We start from the raw sequence: 24,121 nt of genomic DNA on the forward strand, positions 1-24,121 counted from the left end.
CATGCACATTCCCGGGGTGGCAGGTGAATTATCTGTCTGCAGGCGTTGGACCACGGGGAGTGGTTCCTTCATCCGGAGGTGTTTCATCAGCTGTTTTTCTGGTGGGGCACTCCTGAGGTGGATCTGTTGGCTTCTTGGCTTAACAAAAAGGTGCAGGGGTTTGTAGCTCGGTCAAGGGATCCTCTGGCGGATGCCACAGACGTGCTGGTGGCCCCATGGGGTCAGTATAGTCTGATTTACACCTTCCGTCCTCAAGCTTCTGCCCAGATTTCTACGCAGGATCCAGGTCTTAGTGGCTCTGGACTGGCCTCATCGGGCTTGGGAAGCCGATCTAGTGTGGCTGGTTGCTGACGTTCCTTGGAAGCTTCCTCTCAGGGGAGGATCGTCTGTCCCAAGGACTGATCTTCTATCCTGCTTGTACAGTCACTGGCTTTGACGGCTTGGTTTTTGAATGCCAGGTGCTGAAGGATAGGGGATTATCTGAGTCGGTGATTCCTACGCTCTTAAAGGCTAGAAAATCTACTTCTAGGAAGATCTAACATCGTACGTGGAAGGCCTACATTGCATGGTGTGAGTCTCTTGGGGTTCCTCTTTGCTCCTTCTCGGTGGCTTGGATCTTAACCTTCCTTCAATGGGGGGTTGAACAGAAATTGGCTTTGAGTACTATCAAGGGCCAGATATCTGCTTTGGCGGTCGTCTTCCAATGACCTTTGGCCACACACTCCCTGGTGCGTACCTTTCTTTAGGGTGTCTGACATTTGATTCCTTCAGTGCGAGCCATGTTGCCACCTTTGCATCTTAATTTGATGCTTTCAGCTTTGCAGAAGCCTCTTTTTGTAAATATTCGGGAGATTCCCCTGCTTATGTTGTCTCAGAAGATGGCCTTTTGGAGCTATCACTTCTGTGCGTAGGGTGTCTGAACTGGCGGCGTTCTGTCTTTTACCTTTCCTGGTGATTCATAGGGATAAGGTGGTTCTTCGCCCCTGTCCGTTTTTCCTTCCAAAGGTTGTCTCTAATTTTCATTTGAATGAAGTCATTGTGTTTCCTTCCCAGTGTCCCAGGCCTAAACATCCGATGGAAATTTCCTTGCATGCCTTGGATGTGGTCTGGGCAATTAGGATTTACCTGGCAGCTATGGAGTCTTTCAGGAAGTCAGACTCTTTGTGCTCATGGATGGACCTCAAGGGGTTGTCCCCTTCCTCTGCGACCATTTCCAGGTTGATCAGACAGACGGATCAGGCCTATTTCATCAGGGGTCAGGTTCCTTCTTTCCCTGTCGAGGCACACTCTCCTAGGGCACTTAGTGACTCCTGGGCCTTCTGTCAAGTGTCAGTGACGCAGGTTTGCAAGGTGGCCACCTGGTCATCAGTGCACACTTTTCACAAAGTTTTATAAAGTGGATGTGTTGGCATCTGCGGATGTTTCCTTTAGCTGCCAATTTTTACAGGCTGCTGTTTAGAGGACTTGATCCTCTTTGAGGGTGTGTGGTTTTTCAGGTGGGCTCTGGTTGTTTGGTTTAGTCCCTGTTGCATGGTTGGCTAATGTTTAGCCGCCTTAGGAATGTTTTTGTTCCCACCCCTCATGTTTAACACTGCTTTGGGACATCCCAATGGTTATGAATACCATGACCTGTGTCCGTCAGTGAACGAAAGAGAAAATGGGATTTTTGACTTAACATTTCTCTGATGATCGACAGACACAGCACCCACCCCTATGCGGAGTTGTTATTCTCCTGACACTGCTTGTTACAAAACTGAGTGGCTATAGCAGAGAGAGGGAGTATACACCCTGGAACTGCCCATGAGTGTAGCCAGACTTTTTTTCTGCCTAGTGTCCTACTCCTGTAGGGGGCAGTATAACCTAATGGTTATAAATTCCAGGAGCTCCGTCAATGAACATCAGAGAAATGGATTTTACAAATTGTTTTATGGTAAGTCAAAAATCCCATTTTACATTTATCCATTTGCAAACTGTACATGTAAATGGTAAATGTACTTATGGCAGGTGGCTCTGCTCATACTCTGCGAAGTACCCGTACGTTGGTATGCGTACTGCACGTGCCCCCTGGGAGTGCAGAAGAGCAATCTGCAACAGCTGTGTCCACAGGACACAGTGGATTGTGGTGCTTAGTATCAGGCCGCTGTGAGCGGTCACATAGTAAAAAAATTGTCATGAATGAAATCCATTCATGATATTGTTTACTACTGTGTGATCTGTGATTGGTCACCAGTGATCGCTTGGTACCTGGGCCAATCATAGTAGTAAACCAGTCATGAATGAAAGCCATTTATGACAGTTCAAATGTTTACTGTTACAATGATAGTCATGTAACAAGCAATCACTGTTAAAAAAACAAAAAAAAAAACAAACCACCCCCCAGAGTAGTACCATAGTGACCACTCTGATGATGGTATGTTAAAAAATTGTAAAGGTTAAAAATTAAAACATTTTTTTCTTTTTAACTACTTGCCTACCGTGCACTTTCACCCCTTTCCCATCCAGGCCAATTTTCAGCTTTCAGCGCTCTCACACTTTGAATGACAATTGCGCGGTCATGCTACACTGTACCCATATGAAATTTTTATCTTTTTTTTTTCACACAAATAGAGCTTTCTTTTGGTGGTATTTAATCACCTCTGGGTTTTTTTTCTTACAAAAAGAAAAGAAAAAAAAGTTTTGAAAGTTTTTCTTATTTTCTGCGAGTAAATTTTGAAAATAAATAAATTTTTCTCCTTCACTGATGTGCGCTGATGAGGCGGCACTGATGGGCACTGATAGGCTGCACTGATGGGCACTGATGAGCTGGCACTGATGAGGAGGTACTAATATGCCGCACTGATGAGCACTGAGAGGTGGCACTGCTGGGCACAGAGGTGGCACTGCTGGGCACAGAGGTGGCACTGCTGGGCACAGGGGTGGCACTGCTGGGCACAGGGGTGGCACTGCTGGGCACAGGGGTGGCACTGCTGGGCACAGGGGTGGCACTGCTGGGCACAGGGGTGGCACTGCTGGGCACAGGGGTGGCACTGCTGGGCACAGGGGTGGCACTGCTGGGCACAGGGGTGGCACTGCTGGGCACAGGGGTGGCACTGCTGGGCACTGACGGGTGGCACTGCTGGGCACTGACGGGTGGCACTGATGAGCAGCACCATCAGTGCCCACAGTGCTGTCAGTCAGTGCTAATCAGTGCCTAGATGAGCACTGACTGGCAGCACTATGGGCACTGATGGGGGCACTGATGGTGGGCACATTTTATTTACCTTTGTTGTAATCAGGGCACTGGTGATCAGTGCCCTGATTACATTTTTCTTTGTCCCCCGAACGGCTGATCGGCTCTCTCCTTCCTCACACTGCAGTCTCCGTGTGAGGAAGGAGCGCTGGCGATGAGAGATGATCTCATATGTTTACATATGAGATCATCTCTCATTGCATGGGCAGATCACGTGGTAAATGGCCTCTGTGATTGGCGATTTACCACGATCTGTGATTGGCTGTGTCCAAGGGACATGACCGACACAGATTTTCCCCGATGCGCGCTCGTGGGAGCCTGTCTCTGGGAGGCCATTTAAAGACGGCCTCCCGGAAATGTGAGTCCGCGCTGTAGTCGTACTTCGGCTATAGCGCGGATATGAAGAAGTGAAGAAGTTAATGCCAAGTTTGTACATTCTATAAGGTTCGCAGACTAATATATACACTCATTTGGGCTTTTAACAAAGTAATGTAGCAGAATACATTTTGGCCTCAATTTATGAAGAAAGATTTGTTTGCAAAATTTTTTAACAAACTACATTTTTTTTTCTCCAAATTTTCTGTATTTTCTTAAATATTTATTAAAAAAAATAGACTCAGTGGTGAATACATACCACCAAAGGAAAGCTCTATTTGAATGAAATTAATTATATAAATTTAATTTGGGTACAGTGTTGCATGACTGAGCAATTGCCAGATAATGTAGCACAGTGTTGAATAGCAAAACAATGGTCTGGTCAGGAAGGGGTTAACCTTCCAGAGGTTAAAGAGGAAGTAAACCCTCCTCTACAACTTGTACCTATAGGCAAGCCTATGATAAGGCTTACCTATAGGTACTGTAAATATCTCCTAAACATGTACCGTTTAGGAGATATTTACCTTACATGTCGCCAGTGACGTCACTGGCGCATGCGCTCTGAAGGAACGGCCGATCGTGCCGTTCCTTCAGAGCCCCGTGCCGTGACTGTCGGCTCCCGCGCGCGTGCGCGGGAGTGACGTCACCGCGGCTCCGGCCAATCAGATGGCCGGATGCCGCGATCCCGGAAGACGGGCGACTAGACATGTCGCCCGTCATAGAGGTGAGTGAGCGGCACGGCGGGGGCTCGTTCTGAGGTAAGTATTGCATAATGAGCTAATATGCGATGCATACTAGCTCATTATGTCTTTCTTTTGCAGGGTGTAAAAAAAAAAAAAAAAACTCAAACGAGTTTACAACCTCTTTAAGTGGTTATTGCATTCTTTAGCACATATGAAAATGGGTTCCTGTAAGGCCCCTTTCACACCTGTACGACCTGAAAGTCGCGTGACTTTGACGTTAATTGAAGCAATGCCTGTGTAATCTTGAGATCTGTGGACCTCAAGTCGCATCAAAGTTGGACCAAAGTAGTGCAGGGAGTACTTTGAGGTCACTCAGATATGGTATTCATTGGAAATGGTGGGGTACGACTTGTCATGTGACTTTTTAGTTGCACTCTCGCACAAGTGTGAAAGGGGTCTAAGGGCTGGTTTACACAAGCGGTAAAAAACTGTAATGCCTGTGAAAAGCAATCTGCTTTTTCTTAGGCATTTGACATGCGAAAAGGAGGTGATATGTCCTCTCATCACGGTCTATTTTTACCATGTGAATGCCACACAACTGTGCTGGTTCAGGTGGTTGCAGTGCAGTCCCATTCACTTAAACGAGTCCCATTCGGCAGGTGGTATTGCCCACAGAACGTGATGAGGTTTGTTTATGTGCATGGCAGCAAAGCAATTGTTGCTGTGACAGCTCAACCTCGTTTTTTTTTTTTCCCTAATTGTCCCTCCACCCAAACTTGTAAAAGTGTCCTTACTGAGTTTTTGCTTTTTTTTTTTCCAAATTAACTTTCCTCAGTTGGTGAACATTTTTTTAGTTTTTATGGGTCTCGTCATCATGCCAGCATGTACTTTGCATAAATATGCATGAACGTTCATATTAACTAGTATTAAAAGTGTCCGTCTACATGCACTGTAAGGGTCCATGCACACTGGGCTTAAAAAAAACAAAAAAAAACACAAAACGCTACTTTGGCAGGAGTTTTGCGTTTTTTTTTTTTGTTTTTTTTTAATACTCTCTCCTGCCCCTGTGCATGCAGCTCAACGTTATCCTACGTGTCCATGCATATTTCAAGACTAAAGTGTTGAAGTAAAAATAAATTCACATGCATTTTTTAGAGGATTTTTCAGGCAGAAAAAGGGGAATGTTTTGGGGAAAAAACGCTTATAAAAGCAAATGCCCATAAACTCTCAAACTCTTGTGCATTGAGTCACCAAGAAAAAAAATTCTACTGCTTTTTCTGCCAGAGGTTCTGGCATTTTTTTCTTTTTAGTATGCATGGACCCTAAAGAGCATGCATGTTTATAATAGAGGTCTTAATAGGGCACAAAACTGATATGAAGGTACCCATCAAGGTTTTATTTGCTCATTTACATAGCACCAAATAATTGCAAAGCATTTGCCAGAGTACATAGAGCACTATTCATTTGCTGTTGTCAATGTGTTCAATGCTTTGTGTTGGTCTGTTCTACTGGTCTGTTTGGCAGGAAACTGGTTAAAGCAATCATTTTAATTATATGCTTTAATGAGTTTAACAGTGCAGTGTTTGTAAATGTACCTAATACCCCAGGAATTTACTGATTAGAGTTGAATTCAATTTGATTTACTATTGTTAAATGGAGTGTGAACACTTCAAAGTCTGATTTTCCTTTAATATGTTTTGAAGTCTATGTAAAATAGCATAACTCTGAATGCTACATGAGCTCTTCCTCTGAAAAGGCAATCACGCTTATTGCCAGTGTTGATTATTTACAGTGCAAAGAACATTTCCAATATTTAAATCTGGAGTTCTTATTTTATCACCTTAACATCTGCCATAATTAAATAGGTCCATTGGTTGTTTTCGATGTCTCCCTGTTTGCTGTGATTTCCCACTATAATTTAGTTGGTGGAATACAATATTTTTTTAGGTACTTGGAAGAATTTGAATTTTTTATGCATCTTTTTTTAAATTTTTAGTTATCTGATGTTGTGCCAAGTAGGAGAAATTTAGAGCAGTTGCAAAAGCATGAGTGCATTGCTTGGTCTTAAAAGGACTGATATTTATGACTAGTGTTTTAAATTGGTCTTTGTCAACCTGTTTACCCCACTGGAACCCTTAAAATAGTCTTCAGGTCTCATGGAACCCTTCTCAACCACTTCAATACTATACACTTTCACCCTCTTCCTGCCCAGACCAATTTTGAGCTTTCAGCGCTGTCACATTTTAAATGACAATTGCTCAGTCATGCACGGAATGGTACCAGCTGATTGGCGAAAGGGCCATTGTGGTACCAATATTGAAGAGGGCTGAAAAAATATACCTGGGAAATACAGACCAGTCAGTCGAAAATGTATAGTATGTGAACTGTTGGAGGGGATGATATGGGACTACATCCAATAATTTGCTACTAATCAGTACTACTATCAAATCAGCAGTAATCATTATGATGGGTCATTCTTTCCAAACCAATCTGTTAACATTCTACGAATAAGTGAGCTGCCATCTAGATAAGGGAAGGCTGGTGAATGTGGTGTATCTGGATTTTGCAAAAGCTTTCAGTACAGTCCCTCATGGACGCTTGATTTACAAACTGAGGTCCGTTGGCATGGACCATAGGGTATGTACAAGGATAGATAACTGCCTACAGGGGCGAGTTCAAAGGATTGTGATAAAATAGCGTGTACTAGAAAGTTTCTGGAGTGGTAAGCGGGATACCCCAAGGCTCTGTCCTGGGACCGTTTTTTTTTTTAATTTTTTTTTTTTTTTTAAATGTTATAGTAGTTGGTATAAATTAGTGATCAACTGATATCGGTCTTTCGTTGCCGAATACCGATACCAATATTTCGGCCATTGCATATCGATATCGGCCGATATTTTTGTACATTTAAAAAAAATTTTTTTTTTGATTTTCTTCACTTGACAGGTACTCTTGTGGAGGGATCTGGGGGTCTAAAAGACCCCAAACCCCTCCTCTGCACTTAAAAGCATTCAAAATGCCAAGTTTGGGTGTTTTGAATGGTGTAATTTTTTATTTTTTAATCTGGCGCCGAGTACTCAGAATTGATGTCATGACATCACTTCCGGGTTTTTACATGGAGACCCAATCAGAGCCGAATGCAGGCTGGTTTCCCAGGTCTCCTGGTAGGATGGGAGCCCCGGGCGAGCCAAGAAAGGTGGCGGCGGGAGGGGGGGGGGGCGTCCCCTCCCGCTCCTTCTAATGACAGCCGAGCGGCTTCTCAGCCGCATCAGTTGTCATTGCAAGACAGCCGACCGTCGGCTCCGAAAGCTGGTACCGGGGTGATGCCTCTAGCTGCAGGCATCACTCCGGTACAAGCAATTTCCAAACTATCAGCAATATCGGTCATCTTGGTGGCAGATTCCGATATATCAGGGAAACTGCAGATCGGCCCTCGATATATCGGATATAATTGGTCGATCAGTAGTATAAATAGCTTAGTCTGTGTTTTTGCGGATGATACAAATCTAAATGAGAAATAGTAACTTTACATGAGGACCTCAATAAAATGGGGTAGACAACTAAATGGCAAAAGAGGATTGTTGAAAATTGTAAAGTAATGCTTTTGGGGGCTAAAAATGTGAATGCACGTTTCTCTCTGGAGAAGAGACGCTTGAGAGGTAATACGATATACGCCCTAGTAACGAAGCGGTTGTACCAGGATCATGGTTGAGGCTACAACAATGATACTGGTGTCGATTTTTTACAGCCGGGCATTCTTTTTTATGTAAAAGTATTCCTGAGCGGCTCCGCAGGAATACTTTTGCAGGTGGCGGAAGGGGGTCCCACCCCCCTCCCGCTGCCATTACCGGGGCTCTCCTAAGCGATCTGGGAGCGATGCGACTGGCAGCATCCATGTCCGGCCTCACAGTAAGAGGAACTAAAGCTATTCTTCCCACTGTGTGACATTAGAACCGGTGAGTGTCGGCTATTTTACTTCCAATTCCGGCTCTTTGCTTACCGGGCGCTATGCAGTATCTCTCACTTTGGGGCTGGACCAGGGCTTGACAAATTTGCCTGAAATCTAGGAGCCAGCTAAAAGTTAGGAGCCAGTTTTTTTTTTTTTTTTTTTTAAACGAACAACCAAGCTTTATTTAATAAAACGGATACTAAATTTACACATAAATACGACTAGAACCCCACTCTCCTCTATAGTGCAATTGGATGGAAAGTAACTGTCTGTCTCTTTCCATCCGATGCCATCTGATCCGATCCACGGGATGGATAGAAAATAGATCCACCATCCGTCTGTTTTTGGTGGACAGGATCACATGGCGGCAGATTACTGCTCCATGGAGGAGACTGAAGGGTCCGATCAGGTCTGCCTGAAAAACTGACAGGCGGACCTGATCAGACAGCCCGTGTGAAAGGGGCCTTCGGCTGTGCCATGGCGATGAGGAAAAAAAAAAGATTTTATATATATATAATATATATATATTTTATTTAATCATAATTAAAAAAAATCATTTAATTTAAAAAAGAAAAAAATTATTATTTTTTTTAAATTTAAAAAATAAATTAATAACCACACTCCCTGTCCACTTACCTTTAAGCAAAGGTAAATGGATAGGGAGATGAAGCCTGCAAAAACTTCCCTCTCATCTCCTCTTTGGAAGGAGATGGGAAGGCATTGAGAACAAAGCAGTGGAAACAGTCATTACTCCCGGCCACCACAAGAGGGCACCAGTTCCCCATTGGAAGCCGCTCTCACAGAAGAAGGCTGAAAAGCTGGGGCCTCAATTTTTGGACGGCGTGGAAGTCCGTGCACTCAGGGAGGAGGTAGGGGGCGCAAAAAGGACAGGACACCTCCTGCAGGGCACCCCAGGCGCCAGGTCCCTAATTCTAGTCGCAAATGCGACCTCTCAGCCGGGGTTTGTCGAGCCCTGGGCTGGACAATGTAAAAATAAAATAAAAAAATTTAGGGGCCCTCGTCACCCCATGATCACGCAGTGGTGAACACACACGTCGGTCCCGCACGCATATGTAAACCTTGATAGCACCACACATGTGAGATCACCGTGATCGTTGGAGAGAGCAATAATTCTAGCACCAGACCTCCTCTGTAAATTTTAAACTGGTAACCTGCCAGGGCTTTTAAAGCCTCACATATGGATAATTTAAAGTACCATAGTTTGTCGCCATTCCAGGAGTGTGCGCAGTTTTAAAGCGTGACATGTTGGGTATCTACTCGGCATTTCATCTTTCACATTCTACAAAACAATTGGGCTAACTTTTTTTATTTAATTAACCTCCTCCCACCAAGCAACGACAGATAAACGGCCAGATGGGAGCTTCCTCCTTCTGAGTGGATGTTCCTGCGAGTTCTTCAGGAGGAAGATCACGCGGCCGCGTGCCTGCGCAGCAGCAAGATCCCGGTGTGCCGGTTTCCTCTGGATACAGCGCAACACCGCTCAGCAAAAGGGCTCTGTGATTGGCTCTTCTGATCACATGATGGCTGTGTCCAATCACATCCGTCCTGTATTGTCAACAAAGCCGTTGTAACGGCGATCGGCTCCTGCCCCCTACCCCCCCAATCCCCTACCCCCTCCCTTTTATGCTGGGGCTGTGTGATTGGTCCCTTCACGCTCGCTGGGATAACGGCCGAGCAGCTGCTGAGCCGCATCAGCTGTTATCTTCTGAAAGCTGAGCGCTGGCTCTAAAAAACTGTTCTGGGTTGATGCCTGCAGCTTTAGGCATCTTCCCGGTAGAATCACTTTTGCAAGCCGACGTACAGGTACGTCTGTGGGAAGTGGTTAATCTGTGTATCACCTGAGGCCAGTCACTTCACTGGATATACAGTATGTAAGGGTTTCCAACCACTTGCCATGAAGCAGTTAACACGTAAGCATAACCGTTATTATGATGAATGTTGTATTGTGACCATTGTAGGATGGTATAGTTTTAAGGAACAATTTTAGGTCTCCTAATACTGCTTATGTTGAGTAGTTTTTAAGGGGTCGTCTGTTAAGTGAATTCTGTCTTAGTAGAACAGTTCTGTATAGAGGAAAAAATAACTCTTTATGATTTTGTTTTATAGAATGCTGCCTTTCTTTATGGCCTTGGATTGGTCTACTTCCATTACAATGCATTTCACTGGTAGGTATTCAAAAATAAATCCTTCTAAAAAGGGGACATAACTTTAAATATACATTATAAATGTCTGAATGATGATTGTTATTTCTGTATGTTAATATGGGGGGGGGTGGGGTTGGGGGGCTTCATCTGACAGCCTTTGCTTATGGATACTTTAGAATCAGGTTCTTGTTTTTTGATTCTTGAAAAACACCATTGTATGAGTGGGCTGGTCAAAAAGCCATGTTTACCATCTTTTTGTAAAATCAATTTAGGCTGGTAAAACAGAAAGCTACAGGAGGCTGGCCTTTCCATATTGCTACAGAGTAGGGTTATTGAAGTGTTTATACAGTCAGGTCCATAAATATTGGGACATAAACACAATTCCAATCTTTTTGGCTCTAGACACCACCACAATGGATTTCAAATAAAACAAACAAGATGTGCTGTAACTGCAGACTTTCAGCTTTAATTTGAGGGTATTTACATCCAAATCAGGTGAAAAGTGTAGGAATTTCAACAGTATGTGCCTCCCACTTTTTAAGGGGCCAAAAGTAATGGGACAATTGGCTGCTCAGATGTTCCATGGCCAGGTGTGTGTTATTCCCTCATTATCCCATTTACAAGGAGCAGATAAAAGGTCCAGAGTTAATTTCAAGTGTGCTATTTGCATTTGGAATCTGTTGCTGTCAACTCTCAATATGAGATCCAAAGAGCTGCCACTATCAGTGAAGCAAGTCATCATTAGGCTGAAACAAAACAAACCCATCAGAAAGATAGCAAAAACATTAGGTGTGGCCAAATCAACTGTTTGGAACATCCTTAAAAAGAAAGACCCGGAAAAGCAACACCAAAAGACCCGGAAGACAACGGAAAACAACTGTGGTGGATGGCCGAAGAATTCTTTCCCTGGTGAAGAAAACACCATTCACAACAGTTGGCCAGATCAAGAACACACTCCAGGAGGTAGGTGTATGCGTGTCAAAGTTAACAATCAAGAGAAGACTTCACTAGAGTGGATACCACAAGATGGTAAACCATTGGTGAGCCTCAAAAACAGCAAGGTCAGAATAGAGTTTGCCAAACATCTAAAAAAGCCTTCACAGTTCTGGAACAACATCCAATGGACAGATGAGACCAAGATCAACTTGTACCAGAGTGATGGGAAGAGAAGAAAGGAACTGCTTATGATCCAAAGCATGCCACCTTATCAGTGAAGCATGGTTTTGGTAGCGTCATGGCGTGGGCATGTAAAACTGCCAATGGAACTAGTTCTCTTGTATTTATTGATGATGTGACTGCTGATAAAAGCAGCGGGACGAATTCTGAAGTGTTTTTGCTCAATATTATCTGCTAATATTCAGCCAAATGCTTCAGAACTCATGGGACAGCGCTTCGCATTGCAGATGGACAATGACCCGAAGTATACTGCGAAAGCATCCAAAGAGTTTTTTAAGGGAAAGAAGTGAATTGTTATGCAATGGCCAAGTCAATCACCTGACCTGAATCCAATTGAGCATGCATTTCACTTGCTGAAGACCAAACTGAAGGGAAAATGCCCCAAGAACAAGCAGGAACTGAGGACAGTTGCAGTAGAGGCCTGGCAGAGCATCACCAGGGATGAAACCCAGCGTCTGGTGAGGTCTATGCGGTCCAGACTTCAGGCTGTAATTGACTGCAAATGATTTGCAACCAAGTATTAAAAAGTGAAAGTTTTATTTATGATTGTTAATCTGTCCCATTACTTTTGGTCCCTTAAAAAGTGGGAGGCACATATACAAACTGTTGTAATTCCTACACTGTTCACCTGATGTTTCATTTCAAATCCATTGTGGTGGTGTATAGTAGAGCTGCACGATTCTGGCCAAAATGAGAATCACGATTTTTTAGCTTTGAATAAAGATCACGATTCTCTCACGATTCTCTGTTTAACAAAAAAAAATTGGGATAACTTTACTGTTACGTTTTTTTTTTTTTTTATTCATTAAAGTTTATTAATTGCGTTTGAAAGACTGCTGCGCAAATACAGTGTGACATAAAATATTACAACAATCGCCATTTTATTCTGTAGGGTCTCTGCTAAAAAATACATAAAATGTTTGGGGGTTCTAAGTACTTTTCTAGCAAAAAAAACTGATTTTAACTTGCAAGCCACAATTGTCAGAAGAGGTTAAACTTCCTTTCTCCCTGGCAGAGGGAAGGAAAAGATACAATGTAATCATTTTGTTTATAGTTACTGGGAGTTTTCCACAGCTGTTTTCTCTGCTCCCTCAGCTATGCAAAGAATCAAGCATATGTCAGGTTTAGATCGTCATGGGGGGTGAATCGAGATCGCGATTTTCATACAATTAATCGTGCAGCTCTAGTGTATAGGGCCAAAAAGATTAGAAATGTGTTGATGTCCCAATATTTATGGACCTGACTGTATATTGAACAGTTCCTTTCTAAAATGAACCTTTACTTTGATTGCAGCCAAAGTATCCAATTCACTATACAGTGCATCCATTAAGTATTTACAGCGCTTCACATTTTTCACATTTTGGTATGTTACAGCCTTATTCTAAAATGTAATACATTCTTTATTTCACTCAAAATTCTACAAACCATACCCCATAATTACAACGTGAAAGCAGTTTGTTTGAGAACTTTGCAAATTTATTAAAAATGAAAAAAATCACATGTAAAGAAGTATTAGCCTTTGCTCAATACTACGTTGAAGCACCTTTGGCACCATTTACAGCCTTAAGTCTTTTTAAGTATGATGCTACAAGCTTGGCACACCTTTTTTAGGCAGTTTCTCCCATTCTTCTTTGTAGGACCTCTTAAACTCCATCAGGTTGGATTGGGAGCGTCAGTGCACAGCCATCTTCAGATCTCTTCAGAGATGTTCAATCAGGTTGATGTTTGGGCTCTGGCTGGGCCACTCGAAGACATTCACAGAGTTGTCCCATAGCCACTCCTTTGTTATCTTGGCTGTGTGCTTGTCTTTGTCCTTTTGGAAGATGAACCTTTGCTCCAGTCTGAGATCCAGAGCGCTCTGGAGCAGGTTTTCATCAAGGATGTCTCTGTACATTGCTGCATTCATCTTTTCCTAGATCCTGACTAGTCTCCCAGTTCCTGCCGCTGAAATACATCCCCACAGCATGATGCTGCCACCACCATGCTTCACTGTAAGGATGGTATTGGCCAGGTGATGAGTGGTGCCTGGTTTCCTCCAGACATGACGCTTGCCATTTAGGCCAAAATGTTCAATCTTTGTTTCATCAGAGCGGATAATTTTGTTTCTTATGGTCTGAGAGTCCTTCAGGTGCCTTTTGGCAAACTCCAGGTGGGCTGTCATGTGCCTTTTTACTGAGGACTGGTTTCCATCTGGCAACTCTACCATACAGGCCTGATTGGTGAAGTGCTGTAGAGATGGTGGTTGTTCTTTAAGGTTCTCCTCTCTACAGAGAAATGCTGGACTTCTTTCAGAGGGACCATCGTGTTCTTGGTCACCTCCCTGACTAATGCCCTTATCCCCCAACCGCTCAGTTTAGCTGGGCAGCCCTCTCTAGGAAGGATCCATTTACGGATGATGGAGGAGGCCACTGTGCTCATTGGGACCTTCAATGCTGCAGACATTTTTCTGTTCTCTTCCCCAGATTTGTGCCTCGTCACAGTCCTGTCTGAGGTCTGAAGACAATTCCCTGGACTTGTTGGTTTGGTTTATGCTCTGACCATGCACTGTTAACTGTGACCTTATATAGACAGGTGTGTGCCTTTCCAAATCATGTCCAATCAACTGAATTTACCACAGGTGGACTCCAATCAAGTTGTAGAAGCATCTCAAGGATGTTTGGTGGAAACAGGATGCGCCTGAGCTCAATTTTGAGTGCCATGGCAAAGGCTGTGTGAATACTTTTGTGCATGTGATTTTTTTCATTTTTTTTTATTTTTAATATATTTGCAAAGATTTCAAACAAGCTTTTTTATTTATTTATTTTTTTCACGTTGTCATTATAAGGGAATTGTTTGTAGAAATTTAAAGGAAAATGAATTTAATCCATTTTGGAATAAGGCTGTAACATAACAAAACGTGGAAAAAGTGAAGCGCTGTGAATACTTTCCGAATGCACTGTACTTTTTCCCATACTTTCCTGACCAAAGCCCTGAAGAAATGCACACTGCTTGGAATTGGGGAATATGTGACACGCTCATACTTTGGTTATTGGATATATTTGTTCTCCCCTTGCCGAACGCAACATTTTATTTTTTTGAAAAATGCTCCTTTCCTTGAGAGTGTTGAGTAACCTTGCAGCAAATAGGACTTCTCAACAGTGTGTTCCTAGCTCTCTGGCCTGATTTTAAACTGAAACAAAGTCTGTGTTATTGCCAAAGTGACTGACGCTGCTAAACTACTTCTTGGCATCGAAGATTCTTTGTTATAGAAGGGCTATATTATAAATTGTCTGTTTTAGTGTGATGCAGTCTTTAATTTGCCTTTTTAATGTTTCCAGGGCAATTAGAGCATTTCAGGAAGTGCTTTATGTCGATCCTGGCTTTTGCCGCGCCAAGGAAATTCATCTACGACTTGGACTTATGTTCAAAGTGAACACTGACTATGAGTCAAGTTTAAAGGTAAATGCACGTTTTAATGTAGTGTGTCCTGTATCAGTAGTGTGTGCTGTGCAAGTAAAAGGGACCTCACTCTAGTTGTCCAGTAAAACAATTTATCTTCATCATACAGGATACAGACTGATATTCATGGATAATGGGTTATAGGCTGCTACCTTCATTGATTTGACACTGGCAAACCTTTCAGACATGCCCAGCTTGGGTTTTTTTTTTGCTAGTGCCCTTTAGGAGGATATGTTTTGTAATCATAAACCCCACTCAGTAGGGTTAAGCCAAAGGGGGATGTATACAAGTGGCTTGAAAGTATTGTCTAGTAACGTGACGATAGCAGCCTATAACTCAGGCTCTATGAATATCCAGCCTTTGTCTTGTGCTATACTCCCAAGGTATGAAATTTACAGGTAAGTTATACTTTTTTTTTTTTTTCCCCCTGTAAACTGTTCTATTGGCCTGTTTCTACGTGTCTGCTGTCGGGGTAAAACTTGAACCTTGCTTTGGACTGAGCACTGTACAAGGGAAGGTCAAAGAAGGTAATCCATGTGTTGTCAGATTGATTATCATCGGGATGTTCCAATCATCTCCTGCATAGATATTTTTATTTTTGTACGTGGGCACCAGGTAAATAAAAGCCTCAGTTGGTCCCAAACTGGCCTGTTCGCAGTGCTGGGACAAAATGTAAACACCAACTCTATCAGCTGTCAGTGTGTACAAGCTTGCTGATTTTTACTTGTACACTGGTTTCCTAAAAGTTAGCCACATCCCAGCAGCAGCATCCACATATAAATGGCAGCAGAAACTGTCAATCAAAATTCCCTTCTCCCAGTTGTGAGTGGAGTCAGCCTGCCTCCACAACCCTGGTCATTTGGGCAGGAGGGTAGACGTGGCGACCTGCAGATGCTATTAGTCCTGCCTTACTGCTGACCTTTGACTTGCATATGATGAAAGTAAAAAAAAATAAAAGTACAGTAAAACCTTGGATTGCGAGCATAATTCGTTCTGGAAACATGCTTGTAATCCAAAGCACTCTTATATCAAAGCGAATTTCCCCATAAGAAATAATGGAAACTCAGATGATTCGTTCCACAAGTCCTTCAGTTTATAGTCTATATACAAAGATTATAGCAATATGATAGGTTGTGTAACCATAAAATGTCCATCCACAATATGCAGCCTTCCCAAAGGGGATTAGAAGCAAAATCTAGCAGAGCTACAGAATATGAGAGATGAGAGGCGCCTCTAAGTGTAGCAATATGGTAACATTTAATGAAGGTTCAACATTTAGCAACTCACATAGTTGATGATTAAAATAGGCACACCTAAGTATGCAGGCATCCGGGGTAAAGCTGACCACATAGACCATCTTCTGAACCACTGGCTCTCACCACTGTCAGTCTGCAATCGTGACCGGGAAGAATAGCCTGCAGTAGAGTGATCTGAAAGTGAGGCTTTGAATCACTCTTGGAGTGCAGCGGGGAAGGGGTGATGAAGATGGCTGTGCAGAGGATGGTCTATGTGGACAGCTTTACCCCAGATGCCTGCATACTTAGATGTGCCTCTTTTAATCCTCAACCATGTGACTTGCTAAATATTGAACCTTCATTAAATGTAACCATATTGCTACACTTTAGAGGCTCCTCTCTTCTTTTTTTATACATGACGCTACTTGTATATCAAGACATCGCTTGTATATCTAGTCAAAATTTATTTAAAAAATGTGCTTGTCTTGCAAAGCGCTCTCAAACCAAGTTACACTCAAACCAAGGTTTTACTGTAAAACTTAATCCGTTATGTCTGTCATGTGACCGCTGAAATTGGTTCCCAGTGATCACATCATTGCAAGCCCATCCCTCTAACTCCCAATCCAAACCAGTGGATCACAAATGCAATGTCATCCTCCTTTAAATTCTTACTCGCTGCCCATACCTCTATACAACGTGCCATTTGGAGAGCTTAAGGAAGATTCAATAGACTATTTCACTCATATCCCATTGAGAACTAAAAGTCCATCTGTCACTGTGACAGCCAGGTGTGGTTTTTTTTGCACACATTAAAATACAGATTTATCTTTAGTTCATTGACGGACACAGCTCCTGTCATTCTTGACCATTGGGCTATGCTGTCCCCTTCAGGAGTAGAACTAGGCAGAAAAAAATTCTGGTTACACCCATAGGCAGTCCCATGGGATATACTCCCTCTTCCTGCTATGGCCACTCAGGATCTTTTGGTCCTGGCAACATTTTTTAGATTGGGGGGGTTTGCACTGCCGGCGACCGGACAATCGATTGTGCAGGGGAGAGGGGGGGTGCTCCTTCCCGAATCTGTCCTGAGGCCTGGTCTCCCAATTCTGGGTCCCTGTATGTCTTGTGGCGCCTCAATTTTGTTGTAGCCTTTGTATTCCTATACACGGCAACCATGTTTGTGTAGTCCGGCGGCCATTTTCTTGTGTTTGGCCATTGCAAATAGCGACATCCTTGACAGTGGAGCCCTATGAGCGGCAATTTTGGCGCTGGGAGCCCCTTCTTATCCCCTTGTGCTGACTCCTGGATTATTTAGCTTCCTGATCGCCACACGTGTAGTGCAGATTCTCCTGGTGGTTGCAGGTGCCTGTGTCGGCGGGTGGTGAGTCTGGTGGGGTCCTCTCCTTCTCCTCTGTGCCTTGTGCTTGGCGACCCGGTGGTGCTGCCAGCACGGTGGGGTTAGCTTAGCGGGGTGTTCTACTTTTTGTTGGGTCCCCCTGGTGACTCACTGGAGTCTTTGGAGCATGTTTTCCCACCTGATCCCCTCTCTGAGGCCGCAGGGCCCTCCGGGTTTGAGCCATCCATCCATGCACTGACAGCGGTCCTGGAGTCCCTTGTGTCTAGGGTGGATGAGGCTTGCGGGTGACGGGCTAGCTAAAAGCTTTCCCTGCCACATCTGTCTCATCAGATCCTGAATCTGATTCGGCCGCTGTGGACGTGAGTCACCCTTCTGGGTCTTTAAACACGCGCCTCAAATCCTCTGATAGTGAGGATGATTCCTCCACGTCTGTGACTACACACGAAAAGGTGCTCGTGGATGCACTGATTGTATCTGTGTGTGAGACCCTGAAGATGGGAGGACGCAGCTGAAGCTGCAACGGAATTGCAGGTTCTCTTTGGCACTCACAATCCATCCAGAGCAGCAAAGGTGTTTCCTTTCCCTGCCTATTTTGACAGAATTGTCACTAAAGAGTGGGGAAGACCTAAGTGTTTTACTAGGCATTACACCTATGAGGAGTCCCTTCTTGAAAAGAGGATTGTGCCACCAGTGGTGGACCCTCTAGTTTCCAGATTAAGCAAGGCAGCCATGATTCCGGTGAAAGAGTCCCCAGCCTTTAAGGACTCGGCTGCCTGGAAGGCCGAGGCTGTGGCTTCCACTATGTACACCTTAGCTGGTTCGGCAATGAGGCCGATATTTACCAGTGCCCTGGTGTCGCAAACTCTGACTGAGTGGGCTCAACTCCTCCGCCGTGACCTGGAGAGAGAACAGCTCCCCCCTGCCTTTGCTGAGCTGGCAGACCAGCTGGTCCTGGGGCTGCAGTTTATCTGTGATGCCTCTTTCGATGTCGCTCCCCTGATGGCTCGCCTCTGTTTTAGCAGTGGTCCTTCGGTGTGTCTTTTGGCTCAAATGCTGGTTTACGGACCAGACTTCTAAAAAGGGCTTGACTGATATTCACTTTCAAGGAGATCGCCTGTTTGGAGCTACCCTGGATGACATCATTAAAGGTCTCACAGGGGGGAAGAGTACCTTTCTTCCAACAGGCTATTAAGGGCAAGGAACCTTGTCGTAGACGTGGGCCTTCCTTGGCTCATAAGTTTTTTTTTTTTTTTTTTTTTTTGTCCCTCCGGGTCGACTGACAAGGGCTCGGAACCCTTCAAGGCCTTCCCTGTAGGATCCAAACCAAGAGAGAGCATGCTTCTCCAGACCCGTCGACAAGGCTCCTTCTGCATGAAGGTGTGCCCTCACCCGTATCGGGTGGGGTGGGGGGGGGGGGGCGATGTAAGGATGTCTTCGCTGGTTTCCTGCACCAGTGGTCTTTCCTGGTAAAAGTCAAGTGGGTTCTTTTTTTTTTTTTTTTTTTTCCAAAAATTTTTTATTGAAGAATAATAATAAAACATAACAGCAGATGCAGTGTTGCCGTAAGATATAACAGGGTAAAATCGTAATAAAAACGCTTATGAGTTGTACATAAGATTTGCAAACAGGGTATTGTTAACTCATCTGCAGATTAACAATATAAACATATGACAATAGTATAGAAGTATGTAATTAACTGTGACATACACGAGCAATTCTTGGGACATATGAGTAACACTTGAGGTGTCAAATTAAGAATATGTAGTCTAGATAAATGGGTCCTTGAAGTCATTTGGTCCGGCTACAAGATCGAGTTTCACTCTTGTCGCCCGGCAGGGTTTTTTCCTTCCATCCTGCGCTTGTCCCTAGACCAGTTACAGGGTCTGAATTTTCAGAAGTCTGCCCTGGTTCCGCCAACAAAGCTGGACTATTTGGGCATGACTCTGGACTCGGCCTTAGTCAGAGTGCACCTTCCTCTGCACAAACTGCAGAAATTGCAGACTGCAATTCGCCTCCAACTGTCCAACAAATGGTCATCCCTTCAGACTTTCATGCGGGTATTGGGCCTGATGGTATCTACCTTCAAGGCGGTTCCCCGTTTGCATAGTTCCATACGAGGTCCCTGCAAAGGGAGATTCCTACCAAGTGGGACAAGACTCCGTAGTCTCTGGACAATCCGATCTGGCTGAGTCAGGGAATGAAGGAGTCCCTGATATGGTGGCTTCACTCTCTGGTGCTTCGGCTGGGAAAATCCTTCCTCCCCTTGTATTGGAGTGTGGTCACCACAGATGCCTGCCTGTCCAGCTGGGGAGGCGTCCTCGGCAAGCATTCTGCTCAGGGGATTTGGATGCTGGAAGAGTCCAGACTACCAATTTAGGCTCCATGTACACGGGACGTTGTAAATGGCCATTTAGGAGCAGTTGGGCGTTTTTTTTCATAAGCCACTGAACCCACCTGCATGTGTTATCTTATCTGTCCATGTACACAGGGTCGTTTACAGTCATTTGCAGGCAGTTGAGTTCAGGGACGTTTTTGGAACGCAATTATTTGCGTTCGAACGTGTGTTTCCCGGCGTTTCAAACGCAAAAAGGGACCGAACGCGACCGACCGTGATGAAGTACGTTCAGCCACGTTATATGTTTTTTTTTTTCTTCCATTCAAAATCAACGGTTCCCTATGGAAGCCTATTGATTTGAATGGAAGTCGCACCGCAAGTCGGATCAGGATGATCCGATTTGCGGTGCGACTTGCGCTGTGAGAATCTTGAGGGGGAATTCCACGCCAAAAATGGGAAAAAAAACTGCGTGGTGGTCCCTCCCAGGTTCCAAACCAGGCCCTTCGGGTCTGGTATGGAATTTGAGGGTAGCCCCGGCGTGGGGTCTCCCCCCAAAATCCATACCAGACCCTTATCTGAGCACGCAGCCCAGTAGGGCAGGAAGGGGGAGGGGACGAGCGAGCGGCCCCACACCCCCCCCGTACAATACCAGGCCACATGCCCTGAACATGGGGGGGTGTTGGTGCTTTGGGGCAGGGGGAGCTCTGCACCCCCACCTCAAAGCACCTTGCCCCCATGTTGATGGGGAAAAAAGGCCTCATCCCCACAACCCTGGCCGGTGGTTGTGGGGGTCTGCGGGCAGGAGTCTCATCGGAATCTGTAAGCCCCCTTTAACAAGGGTGGCCCCCCAGATCCTGGACCCCCTCCCTATGTGAATGGGTATGGGGTACACTGTACCCCTACCCATTCACCCCATAAAAGGCAGTGTATGTAAATAACGACAGGAGACATTTTGGAAAGTTTATTAAATCTTCATCCGGACTTCTCCGCTCTGGTCTTCTCCCTCTCCGCTCTTTTTGTCTTCTGCTCTTTTGCCCTCGGCTCTTCTTCCTCCGGTCCTCCTCCGACGCTGTCCCTGGTGATTATGCCGGTCTCCGGTCTCTGCAGCTTGTTATATAGCCATTAGGGGCGTGGCCTCCGATGTCGTCACCGGGAGGCCCCGCCCCCTCATGTCACATATGACGTCATCTGTGACACGAGGGGGCGGGGTCTCCTGACGACGTCACCTGGCTACCACGCCCACAATGGCTATATACCAAGCTGCAGAGACTGGAGATCGGCATAATCACCGCAGACATCGTCTGAGGAGGACCGGAGGAAGAAGAGCCGAGAGCAGAAGAGCTGACCGCGAAAGAGCAGAAGAGCGGACCGCGAAAGGGCAGAAGAGCGGACCGCGAAAGGGCAGAAGAGCGGACCGCGAAAGGGCAGAAGAGCGGACCGCGAAAGGGCAGAAGAGCGGACCGCGAAAGGGCAGAAGAGCGGACCGCGAAAGGGCAGAAGAGCGGACCGCGAAAGGGCAGAAGAGCGGACCGCGAAAGGGCAGAAGAGCGGACCGCGAAAGGGCAGAAGAGCGGACCGCGAAAGGGCAGAAGAGCGGACCGCGAAAGGGCAGAAGAGCGGACCGCGAAAGGGCAGAAGAGCGGACCGCGAAAGGGCAGAAGAGCGGACCGCGAAAGGGCAGAAGAGCGGACCGCGAAAGGGCAGAAGAGCGGACCGCGAAAGGGCAGAAGACAAGAAGAGCGGAGAGGGAGAAGTCCGGATGAAGATTTTTTAATAAACTTTCCAAAACGTCTCCTGTCATTATTTACATACACTGCCTTTTATGGGGGTGAATGGGTAGGGGTACAGTGTACGGTTTTTCGGCGTGGGGCTACCCTCAAATTCCATACCAGACCCAAAGGGCCTTGTTTGGAACCCGGGGGGGACCCCACGCAGTTTTTTTTTTTACCATTTTTGGCATGGAGTTCCCCCTCAAGATTCTCACAGCGCAAGTCGGATCATCCTGATCCGACTTGCGGTGCGACTTCCATTCAAATCAATAGGCTCCCATAGGGAACCATTGATTTTGAATGGAGGCAGAAAAAACGCTGCTAAAAGCAACATGGCCAAACGTGCAATAACGCCAATGGAAAAAGCTACTGAAAGCACGTTTAACAGCTGCTTTTTCCCGGCGTCAGAACTAGCTTTGCAGCACGTGTTTTCTAACGTCCCGTGTACATGGAGCCTTAGTGTCTTGGAACTCCAAGCGATCAGACTGTCTGGATAATTGGACGATCTTCAGGGATGCCCAGTGCGCATTTAATCGGACAATGGCACGGCCGTGGCTTATGTCAATCACCAAGGGGACACAAGACAAGGGGCGCATGCCTTGAATGTGATCCGGGCTATTGGTGTACCTGGCAGCTACGGAGTCTTTCAGGAAGTCAGACTCTATTTGTGTTCACGGATGGACCTCGCAAAGGGTTGTCCGCTTCCTCTGCGACCATTTCCAGATGGATCAGACAGACGGTGGTTCAGGCCTATTCCATCAGGAGTCAGGTTCCTCCTTTCCCTGTCAAGGCATACTCTACTAGATCGCTGGCTATCCGTCATCAAGTGTCAGTGACCCAGATTTGCAAGGCGGTCACCTGGTTGTCAGTGCAAAGTTTTTTATAAAGGGGATGTGTTGGCATCTGCGGATGCTTTCTTTTGGCTGCAAGGTTTTGCAGGCTGCTGTTTGAGGACCTGATCCTCTTAAGTGTATTTTTTTTTTTTCAGGAGGGCTCCAGTTGTTTTGTTAAGCTCCTGTTGCCTGATTGGTTAATGTTTAGCCTTGGGGAATTTTTTTGGGTTGTTCCCACCCCTCATGTTTAATACTGCTTTAGGACGTCCCAATGGTTATGAATACCAGGAGCTGTGTCTGTCAATGAGCGAAAGAGAAAATGGGATTTTTGACTTGCCACAAAATCCATTTCCCATTTCTCTGATGATCATTGATGGATGCAGCACCCACCCCACTGTCGAGTTATTTTTCTCCTAACACTGCTTGTAACATAACTGAGTGGCTATAGCAGACAGAGGGCGTATACCCCCTAGGACTACCTATGGGCGTAGGCAGAATTTTTTTCTGCCTAGTGTCCTACTCCTGTAGGGGGCAGTATAACCCAATAGTTACGAGTACCAGGAGCGGTGTCCGTCAATGAACATCAGAGAAATGGATTTTACGGTAAGTCAAAAATTTTCCATGTCCATTAAAAACCGAATCTCAAGTTCAAGCTCTTTTGTGCCTTAATTATCATACACATAGATCTCCAAACATACAGCTGCTAAGTGTCTGGACAGTAGCTAATAAAGCAAGCAATGTTATAGCGCCCCCGTATCAGATTGTTTATATTTGAACAGGGTACATTTGCTATTATGTTTTTTCTTTAAGGTGGCAGCAGTAACTTATGTCACTTTTTGGAATTGTAGCAATTGCTCCCCATGGCGACAGAACTGTGGTCTGCTTATGTAAACATGGCAGACCACTGTTCTGTCGGTGATTAACACAGGGATCCTGTGTTCCTCCTATTTCAGTATAGTAACAGTGCATATTTTTAGCACTGATTACTGTAATGATGTCAACGGTCCCTCCAAAAGTGTCAATGTTAAGTGTGTGATCTGTTCCGCTAAAAATTGCTGATTGCAGTAAAAAAAATAAAAATAAAATAAAAATGACTAGTTTGTAGACGCGATAACTTTTGCACAAACCAATCAATATACACTTATTGGGGTTTTTTCCCCAAAATTATGTAGCAGTATACAAACTGGCCTAAAATGATGAAAATGTTTTTTTTTTTTCAGAATTGTCGCTATTTTTGTTTATAGCGCAAAAAATAAAAATGGCACAGGTGATCAAATACCACCAAAAAGCTCTTTTTGTGTGAAATAAGGACATCAATTTTATTTGAGTACAACTGCGTACTTGTCAGTTAAAATAAGGCAGTGCCTTATCGCACGTAAATGGCCTGGTCATTAACCACTTGCTGACCGCTGCAAGTACATATACTGCGGCGGTCAGCCCCACCCCCCCCCTGGGCAAAGTAACATATAGGTACGTCACTCCCCCGCGAGCCAATGGGGGGCGAGCGCGTGCCACCGGAGGCGCGCTCCCGCTCGTTCACTGCCATCCCAGCGCGAGTGACCGGCGACTCCGATGTCCGC

At 45.0% G+C, this 24,121-nt stretch overlaps 1 protein-coding gene across 5 annotated transcripts in view; it reads left to right on the plus strand.

Moving 5' to 3' along the window:
* KDM6A (lysine demethylase 6A) overlaps positions 1 to 24,121 on the plus strand; it is a 794,872-nt gene that overhangs the window by 563,794 nt on the left and 206,957 nt on the right. For all 5 annotated transcript variants that reach the window (XM_082247554.1, XM_082247553.1, XM_082247555.1 and 2 more), the window contains 2 exons: positions 10,361 to 10,419; positions 14,892 to 15,012. In XM_082247554.1, the coding sequence (XP_082103680.1) occupies positions 10,361 to 10,419; positions 14,892 to 15,012 (180 nt within the window). The remainder of the gene's footprint in view (positions 1 to 10,360; positions 10,420 to 14,891; positions 15,013 to 24,121) is intronic.

The sequence above is a fragment of the Pelophylax lessonae genome (genome assembly GCF_965119305.1).
Source record: "Pelophylax lessonae genome assembly, chromosome: 2".
In the NCBI taxonomy this organism is placed as follows: Eukaryota; Metazoa; Chordata; class Amphibia; order Anura; family Ranidae; genus Pelophylax; species Pelophylax lessonae.